This window comes from Oncorhynchus mykiss, chromosome 16 (assembly GCF_013265735.2).
Source record: "Oncorhynchus mykiss isolate Arlee chromosome 16, USDA_OmykA_1.1, whole genome shotgun sequence".
Classification (NCBI taxonomy): domain Eukaryota; kingdom Metazoa; phylum Chordata; class Actinopteri; order Salmoniformes; family Salmonidae; genus Oncorhynchus; species Oncorhynchus mykiss.
In genome coordinates, this window is record NC_048580.1 from 30410644 (window position 1) to 30425460 (window position 14817).

Genomic DNA, 14817 nt, shown 5'->3' on the forward strand with positions numbered 1-14817 from the left:
TTGGATTACTCTCTCCAAATATGAGAAAGAAGAGGACTCCCAAACCAGTGGTTGGTTATCATGCAGGTCTACAGCCATTTGCACTGCCAACTTGTTGTAAAGTTCCATGTCTGATAAGTCAACCAATTATAGAGAGACATTGACTCAAAGATTCTCACTGTCTGTGTATTATATCGAGCAAGAGAAACTATGCTTTTTCTCATAAATCAGTAGAAAACTGTCACACACACACAACACAAGACTTCTTGTTTCAGTTTTACATTCCCCCCAGCAATGGTTAAGGTTAGGATTGTAAGAGGGAAACTGATCCTAGATCTATACCAAGGGGAGACTTCATCCCGCAGTGACTGCAGAGGACAATGATAGTGTTCCCCAGAAGGACAGTGGGACAAGTTAGGGAGGACAGTTATATACAGTAGCTATTACACATTCCATATACATGACTGTAGCCTACCTCTGCAATGTGTACTGTGTATGGCTGGCCATGGAAAGTAGGGGAGTTGTCATTCACATCTCCTATCTGAATATTCACTGTGTCTTTGACCACCTGCGAAAGCACAAGAGGTCCTAATGTTTAATACACAAACACACAGACCGAGAGAAACACAGACACACAATACACTTACTCTATGTACAGAATGAGGGTGGTGTCTTAACCCATAGGAATGTGTTGGTTGAAATGTCATTGTGTTTTAGTGCATCAGGCAGTGGTTAGAGTGTTGGACTAGTAACCGAGAGGTTGCAAGATCAAATCCCTGAGCTGACAAGGTAAAAATCTGTCGTTCTGCCCCTGAACAAGGCAGTTAACCCACTGTTCCTAGGCCGTCTTTGAAAATAAGAATTTGTTCTTAACTGACTTGCCTAATTAAATGAAGGTAATGTACAAAATCAGAACAGTACATGTTAGACAGGTGTCAGAGTGAGTAACATACACAATCAATCAACTCCCTGACACATACAAATATTACACACACTCTATGCATAGAATGAGTGTATGAATTTAGTGTCTTAACCATTACCCATAGGGTTGTGTAGGTTGAAATGTCAGTGTGTTTTAGCATTTGAACGTTGCGTGTGGGACAGGTGTCAGAGTGAATAATAGTTGGTCAGGTGGAGTTGTATCTACAGTGTGTGAGCTGCTTGACATCCAGGATGTGTAACAGTGTTGACTCTTGGCTCTTACCCCTTGGCTGTCACTCACAAAGAACTCCACCTGCATCTCCGACTTGGTCTGGAAGAGATGGAGAGAGATGTCAGCAAAACCCTTCATAAGGGAGGGAGGAAGTGTGGGGAGGGAATGGAGACAGGGTGTGTGCGTTTGTGTGGGTGTGCGCATGCACGTGTGGGTGGTTGTGTGTGTGCCTGTGTCTTCTAACCTCGCGGTCCAGGGGCTGTCGTAGCCACACTACTCCAGTGTCTCTCTCCACTGCAAAGTACCTCATGGCCTCCTCTCCCACTACCCCGAAAATGAGGGGCTCCTGGTCTGGGTCTTCCGCCTGCAGCTGGGTTACAGATGTGCCTGACATGCATAGGAGAAGACAGGGGTAATAGGTCAATCCCAGGAAACATTGGTTGTGTCCAAAATGGCACCCTATTCTCTATTCCGTGTATTGCTTTGGGTGAAATGGCACCCTATTCCACATTTGGCTCTCTAATCTCCATTTAGTGCACTACTTTTTTGGCCGGCTGCACTATAAATAGGGAATAGGGTTCCATTTCGGCTGCAACGTTAATATATCAAGAAACAAAAAAGGCAGCCAGCTGTATTACTCCTTGCTATGCCATAATTCGTGAAAATGGAGGATGGGGGCTAGAGGTTCTTTATGGTAGATTTAAATTGAGGTTCTGGTAGAGTGATAAGTCACCCACACAAAGAATATGGAGGGCCATTAAAGTGTTGCTGTGTAGTGTATTTACCAGCATGGCACACACACACACATTCACACACACGCACTAACACACATGCAAACACAGGCAGGCAAACACACACATAGGCAAGCACACACAAGCACAGGCACACTAACATTTAGTATCCTCTCCATCGCCTCGCTCTCTCTCCATTAGACTACTGTAGAGTTGAAGCCAAACTAAATCAAGCCTGTCACTTCCAGGCCCCGGCTGATAACACAAAGACCAATTAGGCTCTCCCCCCCCTCTTTTTATTAATATAACCCATTTTCACCATGAAAGGGAGGCAAAAATGACTAATTAATATTACAATTTATGAACCCTTCTCATTGCATCTAATGAGATTTATGCAAATTATGCTGCTTTCAATATGAATTTGGTTGAAGACCGTGCAAATTAAGCACTTTCTCACACTCATCAATAATAACTGCGTAAGTCACCCTATCTCGCACACTCTCCCTCTTGCTCTCCTCCATTGAAAAGGAAATGTCCACTGCATGTGGAAATACATGGTTCAAATGGCACCCTATTCACTATATCGTGAACAACTTCAAAAGTAGTGCACTACATAGGGAACAGGGTGTCATTTGAGATACAGTTATGAGTGTAAGAAATTGTACGTTCATGCCAGGATTCTGTCTCTACAAGCCACAGTAATGTGGAAGATTAATTAGGGATAGCCTCCTTTAAAAAAAAATGACATACACACACACTACACTGCCTGTAGCAAGGATATGCATATTCTTGGTACCATTTGAAAGGAAACACTTTGAAGTGTGGAAATGTGGATTGAATGTAGGAAAATATAACACAATAGATCTGGTAGAACAAAATACAAAGAAAAAACTGTTTTTTTTTGCATTTTTTTTCTACCACCATCTTTGAAATCCAACAGAAATGTCCCAAATCTAGCGATCACTATGGTTGTAATTCCGATGGTGCCCACAAGAGGGCAGCAGTGTATGTGCAAAGTTTCAGACTGATAACTTGAAGTATTAGCAAGCTACATGACATTTAGTGTGAAGTCACCCAGGTGTCCTTCACGACTTGCCCAAATGTACATTTACATTACATTTTTTTCTGCAAGAATATCGTCATATGTATACTTGGACTTTGATTTAGCTTTTCCAGTATTAGTAGCCATATTGTAAGTTCAACATTAGCAAAACACCCAGTTTTCATAACTCTCCATATTCTTGCCATTTTTGTCCAAAAGGAAAAGGCTTGCTGTCGCACAAGGTTAGCAGCAAATTTGTGAGACAGATAACGTAAAGCCCAGCTCATTGGCAATCGAGCTAGCTTTGTTTGACCCCAATTGGTGCTTGTTTGACAAAGTTACAGTCAATCAAGTGAAGACCGCCTGTGTCATCGGCGCGCCATGAAGGCGCTCTCTGACCAAATTTGGTGTCCTATAGGATATACTACACTCCTAATGATATAGTGAAATCTGGTTACGTTCTAGGATCGCTGAGGAATAAATACTAATGTAATTTGACTGGTTGAAACAATGTTTAGGGATAGATTTTCATAGATTCCTTTTTTTGCAAATTGAATGAGTGGAAATACAAAATCGATCGTGCATGCTATATGGAACTTTTTAGGACGTGAAAAATGATTTAATCTAACAAAACGACACTTGTCGTGTTTTGTTATGTCATGTTATCTCTGGGAACCTTGGGATGATGAATCAGAGCAAGATATCAGAATGTAAGTACACATTTCACCTTCAGAGGTGAATTTATCAAACCTGTCACGGTGAAAAAAGTGTTTTGTTGTTTTGAGCTCTCCTCAAACAATAGCATGGCATTTTTTCGCAGTAATAGCTACTGTAAATTGGACAGTGCAGTTATATTAACAACAATTTAAGCTTTCAGCCGATATATGACACTTACAGTTGAAGTCGGAAGTTTACATACACCTTAGCCAAATACATTTAAACTCAGTTTTTCACAATTCCTGGCATTTAATCCAAGTAAAAATGCCATGTTTTAGGTCAGTTAGGATCACCACTTTATTTTAAGAATGCGAAATTTCAGAATAATAGAAGAGAGAATGATTTATTTCAGCTTTTATTTATTTCATCACATTCCCCGTGGGTCACAGGTTTGCATACACTCACTTATTATTTGGTAGCATTGCCTTTAAATTGTTTAACTTGGGTCAAATGTTTCCAGCTTTCCACAAGCTGTATGCATGTATGCATGGGGTCATTGTCCATTTGGAAAACCGATTTGTGCATTAACTTCCTGACTGATGTCTTGAGATGTTGCTTCAATATATCCACATAATTTTCCTTCCTCGGGATGCCATCTATTTTGTGAATTGCACCAGTCCCTCCTGCAGCAAAGCACCCCTACAACATGTTGCTGCCACCCCCTTGCTTCAGTGTTGGGATGGTGTTCTTCGGCTTGCAAGACCTCCGATGGTCCTTATGGCCAAACAGTTATATTTTTGTTTCATCAGACCAGAGGACATTTCTCCAAAAAGTATGATCTTTGTCCCCATGTGCAGTTGCAAACAGTAGTCTGGCTTTTTTATGGAGGTTTTGGAGCAGTGGCATCTTCCTTGCTGAACCTTTCAGGTTATGTCGATATAGGACTAGTTTTACTGTGGATATAGATACTTTTGTATCTGTTTCCTCCAGCATCTTCACAAGATCCTTTGCTGTCATTCTAGGACTGATTTTCACTTTTCGCACCAAAGTACATTCATTTCTAGGAGACAGAACGCGTTTCCTTCCTGAGTGGTATGACGGATGTATGGTCCCATGGTGTTTATACTTGCGTACTATTGTTTGTACAGATGAACGCCGTACCTTAAGGTGTTTGGAAATTGCTCCTAAGGATTAACCAAACTTCTGGTGGTCTACAATTTTATTTCTGAGGTCTTGGTTGATTTATTTAGATTTTCCCATGATGTCAAGATAAGAGGCAAAGAGTTTGAAGGTTGGCCTTCAAATACATCCAGAGATACACCTCCAATTGACTCGAATGATGTCAATTAGCCTATCAGAAGCTTCTAAAGCCATGACATCATTTTCTGGAATTTCCCAAGCTATTTAAAGGCACAGTCAACTTAGTGTAAGCAAAGTTCTGACCCACTGAAATTGTGATACAGTGAATTATAAGTGAAATAATCTGTCAGTAAACAATTGTTGGAAAAATGACTTGCGTCATGCACAAAGTAGATGTCCTAAATGGCTTGCCAAAACTATAGTTTGTTAACAATAAATGTGTGGAGTGGTTGTGAACTTGTATGTAAACTTCTGACTTCAACTGTATATGACATTTGTTGTTTCTCTAAAATCTGCGATCATGACATACAGCGCAACATGATTGATTGTATTTTTTTTTTATTTCACCTTTATTTAACCAGGTGGGCAAGTTGAGAACAAGTTCTCATTTACAACTGCGACCTGGCCAAGATAAAGCATATCAGTGTGAACAGACAACAACACAGAGTTACACATGGAGTAAACAATAAACAAGTCAATAACACAGTAGAAAAAAATTAGTCTATATACATTGTGTGCAAAAGGCATGAGGAGGTAGGCAAATAATCACAATTTAGCAGAATAACACTGGAGTGATAAATGATCAGATGGTCATGTACAGGTAGAGATACTGGTGTGCAAAAGAGCAGAAAAGTAAATAAATAAAAACAGTATGGGGATGAGGTAGGTAAATTGGGTGGGCTATTTACCGATGGACTATGTACAGCTGCAGCGATCGGTTAGCTGCTCAGATAGCAGATGATTAAAGTTGGTGAGGGAGATAAAAGTCTCCAACTTCAACATTTTTTGCAAATCATTCCAGTCACAAGCAGCAGAGAACTGGAAGGAAAGGCGGCCAAATGAGGTGTTGGCTTTAGGGATGATCAGTGAGATACATCTGCTGGAGCGGGTGCTACGGGTGGGTGTTGCCATCGTGACCAGTGAACTGAGATAAGGTGGAGCTTCACCTAGCATGGACTTGTAGATAACCTGGAGCCAATGGGTCTGGCGACAAATATGTAGCGAGGACCAGCCGGCAGTGGTGGGTGGTATAAGGTGCTTTAATAACAAAACAGATGGCACTATGATAAACTGCATCCAGTTTGCTGAGTAGAGTATTGGAAGCTATTTTGTAGATGACATCGACGAAGTCGAGGATCGGTAGGATAGTCAGTTTTACTAGGGTAAGTTTGGTGGCGTGAGTGAAAGAGACTTTGTTGCGGAATAGAAAGCCGACTCTAGATTTGATTTTAGATTGGAGATGTTTGATATGAGTCTGGAAGTAGAGATTACAGTCTAGCCAGACACCTAGGTACTTATAGATGTCCACATATTCTAGGTTGGAGCTGTTGGCCGAGGTTGGAGTAGCCAGGAGGAAGGCATGGCCAGCCGTTGAGAAATGCTTGTTGAAGTCCCGTTGGCGGAACGCCTATCCTGGCGGAACGCCTATCCCCAACTCCTACATAGGGAAAGAGAGTGTGATTGAGTGTAGAACATTAAGTGTAGAGGGCTTTTTGCTGCGAGTAGAAGTGACATTGTGTATGAGTGGGAGGTCTCATGTGTGCTCGTCTGGGCTAAAGGATGTATTCATTGATTTGAGTGTTATGTGCATGTATGACTGCACAGGGATGTACATATGTTTGTTGACATTCACTCGAGTGGTGTGTGTGTTTGTGTGTGTGTGTGTGTGTGTGTGTGTGTTTGCTGGTTCCATAATACTCAACTTGAAACTCAGTTCCATAACACGGTCATAATCTTTTCATAATATGGTCATAATACTGTCATTACCCATATTTGCTGCTGTTGTGACATACATAAGTGTCAAAACCCACATTTATTCAAATGTTTTCTCTGCCAAGAAGTTTCCTTTCAATTAAAAGTTTGTTTCTTAAGTCCTTTGTTGTTGCTGTAATGAATTCTTTATCATATCTTTAAAAACGTGTAGAAAATACACTTTATGACACTGTCAAGAAGCATTATGACCATCATAATCATTTAAGCTAGATAGGCCTATCATGTAAACTCAGCAAAAAAGAAACGTCCCTATTTCTTTCAAAGATTATTTTTATGAATTCAAATATCTTCACAGATCTTCATTGTAAAGGGTTTAAACACTGTTTTGCATGCTTGTTCAATAAACCATAAACAATTAATGAACATGCACCTGTAACGATCGTTACATAAATAAGTGGACCAATATCCCACAACACAGGAGGGAAAAGGAACACCCCAATTTGAGGCAACGAATGTCAGCTGCCTCCAATTGGGAACCATACTCACACACCAACATAGAACTATAATAACTAGAAACCCCCCGCTAGTCACGCTCTGACCTATTACACCATTGAGAACCCCAAGGGCTCTCTATGGTCAGGGCGTGACAGCACCTGTGGAACAGTCGTTAATTTAAGACACTTACAGCATACAGACGGTAGGCAATTAAGGTCACAGTTATGAAAACCCTGCTCATCTGCGTCAACGTGTCTTAGGCATGCTGCAAAGAGGCATGAGGACTGCAGATGTGGCCAGGGCAATAAATTGCAATGTCCATACTGTGATGCCTAAGACAGCGCCACAGGGAGACCGGACAGAAAGCTGATCGTCCTCGCAGTGGCAGACCACGTGTAACAACACCTGCACAGGATCGGTACATCCAAACATCACACCTGCGGGACAGGTACAAGATGTACCAGGAACGCACAATCCCTCCATCAGTGCTCCGCAATAGGCTGAGAGAGGCTGGACTGAGGGCTTGTAGGCCTGTTGTAAGACAGGTCCGCACCAGACATCACCGGCAACAACTTCGCCTATTGGCACAAACCCACCGTCTTTCTTTAAAAGTAACTTCCTCACCATTTTAGATAAGCATGCTCCGTTCAAAAAATGCAGAACTAAGAACAGATATAGCCCCTGGTTCACTCCAGACCTGACTGCCCTCGACCAGCACAAAAACATCCTGTGGCGGACTGCGCTAACATCGAATAGTCCCCGCGATATGCAACTGTTCAGGGAAGTCAGGAACCAATACACACAGTCAGTCAGGAAAGCTAAAGCCAACTTCTTCAGGCAGAAGTTTGCATCCTGTAGCTCCAACTCCAAAAAGTTCTGGGACACTGTGAAGTCCATGGAGAACAAGAGCACCTCCTCCCAGCTGCCCACTGCACTGAGACTAGGTAACATGGTCACCACCGATAAATCCATGATTATCGAAAACTTCAACAAGCATTTCTCAACGGCTGGCCATGCCTTCCGCCTGGCTACTCCAACCTCGGACAACAGCTCCCCCCCCCCCGCAGCTACTCGCCCAAGCCTCTCCAGGTTCTCCTTTACCCAAATCCAGATAGCAGATGTCCTGAAAGAGCTGCAAAACCTGGACCCGTACAAATCAGCTGGGCTGGACAATCTGGACCCTCTATTCCTGAAACTATCCGCCGCCATTGTCGCAACCCCTATTACCAGCCTGTTCAACCTCTCTTTCATATCGTCTGAGATCCCCAAGGATTGGAAAGCTGCCGCAGTCATCCCCCTCTTCAAAGGGGGCGACACCCTGGACCCAAACTGTTACAGACCTATATCCATCCTGCCCTGCCTATCTAAGGTCTTCGAAAGCCAAGTCAACAAACAGGTCACTGACCATCTTGAATCCCACCGTACCTTCTCCGCTGTGCAATCTGGTTTCCGAGCCGGTCACGGGTGTACCTCAGCCACGCTCAAGGTACTAAACGATATCATAACCGCCATCGATAAAAGACAGTACTGTGCAGCCGTCTTCATAGACCTTGCCAAGGCTTTCGACTCTGTCAATCACCGTATTCTTATCGGCAGACTCAGTAGCCTCGGTTTTTCGGATGACTGCCTTGCCTGGTTCACCAATTACTTTGCAGACAGAGTTCAGTGTGTCAAATCGGAGGGCATGCTGTCCGGTCCTCTGGCAGTCTCTATGGGGGTGCCACAGGGTTCAATTCTCGGGCCGACTCTTTTCTCTGTATATATCAATGATGTTTCTCATGCTGCGGGCGATTCCCTGATCCACCTCTACGCAGACGACACCATTCTATATACTTCCGGCCCGTCCTTGGACACTGTGCTATCTAACCTCCAAACGAGCTTCAATGCCATACAGCACTCCTTCCGTGGCCTCCAACTGCTCTTAAACGCTAGTAAAACCAAATGCATGCTTTTCAACCGTTCGCTGCCTGCACCCGCACGCCTGACCAGCATCACCACCCTGGATGGTTCCGACCTTGAATATGTGGACATCTATAAGTACCTAGGTGTCTGGCTAGACTCTAAACTCTCCTTCCAGACCCATATCAAACATCTCCAATCGAAAATCAAATCAAGAGTCGGCTTTCTATTCCGCAACAAAGCCTCCTTCATTCACGCCGCCAAACTTACCCTAGTAAAACTGACTATCCTACCGATCCTCGACTTCGGCGACGTCATCTACAAAATTGCTTCCAACACTCTACTCAGCAAACTGGATGCAGTTTATCACAGTGCCATCCGTTTTGTCACTAAAGCACCTTATACCACCCACCACTGCGACTTGTATGCTCTAGTCGGCTGGCCCTCGCTACATATTCGTCGCCAGACCCACTGGCTCCAGGTCATCTACAAGTCCATGCTAGGTAAAGCTCCGCCTTATCTCAGTTCACTGGTTATGATGGCAACACCCATCCGTAGCACGCGCTCCAGCAGGTGTATCTCACTGATCATCCCTAAAGCCAACACCTCATTTGGCCGCCTTTCGTTCCAGTTCTCTGCTGCCTGTGACTGGAACGAATTGCAAAAATCGCTGAAGTTGGAGACTTTTATCTCCCTCACCAACTTCAAACATCTGCTATCCGAGCAGCTAACCGATCGCTGCAGCTGTACATAGTCTATTGGTAAATAGCCCACCCATTTTCACCTACCTCATCCCCATACTGTTTTTATTTATTTATTTTTATTTTTCTGCTCTTTTGCACACCAATCTCTACCTGTACATAACCATCTGATCATTTATCACTCCAGTGTTAATCTGCATAATTGTAATTATTTGCCTACCTTCTCATGCCTTTTGCACACAATGTATATATAGACTCCCCTTTTTTCTACTGTGTTATTGACTTGTTAATTGTTTACTCCATGTGTAACTCTGTGTTGTCTGTTCACACTGCTATGCCTTATCTTGGCCAGGTCGCAGTTGCAAATGAGAACTTGTTCTCAACTAGCCTACCTGGTTAAATAAAGGTGAAATAAAAAAAATAAAAAAAAAAACTGGACCAGACAGGACTGGCAAAAGTGCTCTTCACTGACGAGTCATGGTTTTGTCTTACCAGGGGTGATGGTCGGATTTGCGTTTATCGTCGAAGGAATGAGTGTTACACCAAGGCCTGTACTCTGGAGCGGGATCGATGTGCAGGTGGAGGGTCCGTCATGGTCTGGGGCAGTGTGTCACAGCATCATCGGACTGAGCTTGTTGTCATTGCAGGCAATCTCAAAGCTGTGCGTTACAGATAAAGACATCCTCCTCCATCATGTAGTAACCTTCCTGCAGGCTCATCCTGACATGACCCTCCAGCATGACGATGCCACCAGCCATACTGCTCGTTCTGTGCATGATTTCCTGCAAGACAGGAATGCCAGTTCTGCCATGGCCAGCGAAGAGCCCGGATCTCAATCCCATTGAGCACGTCTGTTGGATCGGAGGGTGAGGACCATTTCCCCCGGAAATATCCAGGAACTTGCAGGTGCCTTGGTGGAAGAGTGGGTTAACATCTCACAGCAAGAACTGGCACATCTGGTGCAGTCCATGAGGAGGAGATGCACTGCAGTACATAACCTTTTGCGTGTAGGGGGCAGTATATTCATTTTTGGCTAAAAAAAACGTACACATTTGAAACTGCCTATTTCTCAGCCCCAGAAACTAGAATATGCATATAATTGTCAGATTAGGATAGAAAACACTCTAAAGTTTCCAAAACTGTCAAAATATTGTCTGTGAGTATAACAGAACTGATATTGCAGGCGAAACCTGAAGAAAATCCAATCAGGTAGTGCCTCTTATTTTGAAACCTCTGTTCCTATGCATGCCTATCCTCCATTTAAAGGGATATCAACCAGATTCCTTTTTATATGGCTTCCTTAAGATGTCAGTCTTTAGACAGTTTCAGGCTTTTATTTTGAAAAATTAGCGAGAAAGATCACATTGCGTAAGTGGATAGGTGGGGGCTCTCAGAGTGAGTTTTGCGCAACAGAGTAAAGCGGCCATTTTTTCTCCCTGTCCTATTGAAAAACCTACACTCCCAATTGATATATTATCAAATATATATTTTAAAAACAGCCTGAGGATTGATTATAAAAAACGTTAGACATGTTTCTGTGGACATGATGGATATTATTTGGAATTTTCGTCTGCGTTGTTGTGACCGCTCTTTCCTGTGGATTTCTGAACATAACGCAACAAACAAACGGAGGTATTTTGGATATAAAAATAATCTTTATGGAACAAAAGGAACATTTGTTGTGTAACTGTGAGTCTCACTGTGAGTGTAACTGTGTGTCTTGTGAGTGAAAACATCTGAGGATCATCAAAGGTAAACAATTCATTTGATTGTTTTTCTGATTCTTGACCAAGCTTCCTGATAATAAGTGTAATTAAGGTTTTGTCATGCGATTGATAAACTTACACAAACGCTTGGATTGCTTTCGCTGTAAAGCGTCATTTCAAAATCTGAGATGACAGGTGGATTAACAAAAGGCTAAGCTGTGTTTTGCAATATTGTACTTGTGATTTCAGGAATATGAATATTTTTAGTAATATTATTTGACTGGGGCGCTATGCTATTCAGCGGATGCTGATGAAAATTATCCAGCTTAAGGGATGGATAGCGTCAAGAAGTTAATGCAGCTGGTGGCCACACCAGATACTGACTGTTACTTTTCATTTTGACCCCCCCCCCCCCTTTGTTCTGGGACACATTATTCAATTTATGTTAGTCACATGTTGTGGAACTTGTTCAGTTTATGTCTCAGTGGTTGAATCTTATGTTCATACAAATATTTACACATGTTAAGTTTGCTGAAAATAAAAGCAGTTGACAGTGAGCGGACGTTTCTTTTTTTATGGGGTTTACATGCCCTTAAGTCAGTGATCAATCAAAAAGAGGGTGTCTTGTCCTGTTCCTGAAATCTGCAGCTGCATTCATCCCAGTCATCAGAAACAGAGCATTGGGGTGGGTGCATGTCTCACATCAATATGTGTGCAATTACAATGACAATTTAATATGGTACATTTCAGAAAATGTAAATAACATAAACATACTGTTGACAAGTAGGCTATGGTGTAATGGAATGGTTTGCTTATGTGATAGGTTTTGTGGGTTTTGACACTCTTATGTAGGTGTCATAACCAGCCATAAAATAACTACCGTGGTAGGTTTTGACACTCTTTTGTAGGTTTCATAACCAGCCATAAAATAACACAATATTTCACAACAGGTTTAAATATATGTGTCATGACAATGCTATGACCATATTATGACATGGTTATGACGCTGGGTGTCATGACGCTGGTTGTGTGTATGTCTATATGTGTGTGCACGCACACTTTTTGCATGCATGTGCGTGTGTTTGCACATTCTTGTGTGTGACAGTATTACCATTATGAATTATACAGTGCATGTTAACAGTTCGCCTTCTCCCTCTCTCCTCCACTCCCCAGTCCTGCTACTCTGACAAGAGCGATGGGCTGGTGGAATCATCCATTTCTCTCTCTTTCCCTTTTTTTTATCTTTCTGCCGTCTGCAACTTTCTGACACTGTATGGAGAGGCCAAACCAGGGCAGAAACAGAGGGTTAGAGAAGACATGATTGGGCCATAGAGAGAGAATCTGTAATACAAATGCCTAATTCACACTATAGAGCAAACACAAGACAAACTGAGCTGGCTCTGATATTTTATTTTCTCATTGTCCTTTCCTGCACAGTTCTAGCAACTACACTCTCAGGAGACTGGAAGAACCTTTTGGGGTTCAACACATTTACATTATGCATATCTTTTCTTTGTAAATGCTTTATAGATTGATGCTTATATGCTGATACTGGGCTGCCTATGTAAAGGAAGGGCTTCGATTGTTTACCTTTTTAATAATATATTGTGCGGTAGCACCGTATCAGAAGATTGGAGGCGTGGCTTTCAGGAAGTTATTTTTTTGCCACCGCTGAGAGAAAATGTAATTCCTGTTCATCATATTAAGTTTGTACAATACAAATAAAAAATGTCCTTGAATAATTGTATATACAATGCTTTTGTAAAGTATTGACTTCTTCTACATTTTGTTAGGTTACAACCTTATTCTAAAATGTAAATGCTATCCCTCAATCCTGACTAGTCTCACCGTCGCTGCCACTGAAAAACATCCCCACAGATTGATACTGCCACAACCATGCTTCACTCTAGTGATGGTGCCAAGTTTCCTCCCGACTTCAAGCTTAGCAAGGCCAAAGAGCTCAATCTTGGTTTCATCAGACCAGAGAATCTTGTTTCTCATTTTCTGAGAGTCTTTAGGATCCTTTTGGCAAACTCCAAGCGGGCTGTCATGTTCCTTTTACTGAGGAGTGACTTCCATCTGGCCACTCTACCATAAAGGCCTGATTGGTGGAGTGATGGTTATCCTGGACTGTTCTCCCATCTCCACAGAGGAACTCCAGAGCTCTGTTAGAGTGACCATCGGTTCTTGGTTACCTCCCCTGATCACGGCCATTCTCTCCCGATTTCTCAGTTTGGCCCGGCGGCCAAAGGTAGGAAGAATTTTGGTGGTTCCAAACTTCTTCCATTTAAGAACGATGGAAGACACTGTGTTCTGGGGGACCTTCAATGCTGCAGATATTTCTTGATACCCTTCCCCAGATCTTTGCCTCCACACAATTCTGTCTTGGATTTCTATGGTCAATTCTTTCGACCTCATTGCTTGGTTTTTGCACTGTCAACTGTGGGACCTTATATAGACAGGTGTGTGACTTTAAAATCATGTCCAATCAATTAAATTTACCCCAAGTGGACTCCAGTCAAGTTATAGAAACTCAAGGATGATCCATGGAAACAGGATGCACCTGAGCTCAATTTCAATTCTCATAGCAAAGGGCCTGAATACTTATGTAAATAAGGTAGTTTTGCTTTTAATTATTAATACATTTGCAAAAATTTCTACAAACCCGTTTTCGCACTGGGGCATTGTGTGTAGATTGCTGAGGATTTTAATACATTTTAGTATAAGGCTGTGATGTGTAATGTGTAAAAGTGTAAAAGTCAACGGGTGTGAATACTTTCAGAAGACACTGTATAATATTAACATCCAAGATGGCGTAGCAGTCAGACGTCTTTGTCCTCGTCGTGTCCCGTGTTTATATATTTTTTATATTTTTCCTAAACCTCAGCTTCAATATACTCTCCTGCAACCCGCCTCACCCAATGTGGTATGGATTTACTATTTGTCTTTACTTTCGAATCAGATTCCCCAACAGAAGCTAGCCAGCTACGAGCTAGTAGTCAGCTAACCACTGCTAGCGGTCATCAGTGAACCTCTAGCTCGGAAATCGCTCGCCAGTTTGCACAACGCAATTCAAACCAGAGCATACTGGACTTATTTTCTCCCCATATCCCCGGATTCCCAAGCTCTGAACCTTTTAACCTGGATCACCGCAGCTAGGTAACTGCAATCCGAGTTGCTACTCCTGGCTAACGTCTCTGTCCCGAAGCAAGCACCAATTAGCTTGAAGCTAGCCCATGCTAGGCCCATCTCCCGGCTAGCTGAAGAGGTCAATCAGCCACTCATTGGGCTACAATACCTATTTTGCCAATTGGCCTGGAACCCTTTCACTTCACAAAGTCCTGCTAATCCATTGCGACTGGACTACCGACGTAATCTGCCT

General features: G+C 42.6%; 1 protein-coding gene across 1 annotated transcript in view; it reads right to left on the reverse strand.

Moving 5' to 3' along the window:
- The window catches only part of LOC110492868 (cadherin-23), a 588267-nt gene that overhangs the window by 455038 nt on the left and 118412 nt on the right, over positions 1-14817 (reverse strand). The window contains exons 4-6 of the mRNA XM_036946709.1: positions 1377-1519; positions 1184-1231; positions 455-547 (exon numbers count right to left, since the gene is read on the reverse strand). Coding sequence (XP_036802604.1) covers positions 455-547; positions 1184-1231; positions 1377-1519 — 284 coding nt within the window. The remainder of the gene's footprint in view (positions 1-454; positions 548-1183; positions 1232-1376; positions 1520-14817) is intronic.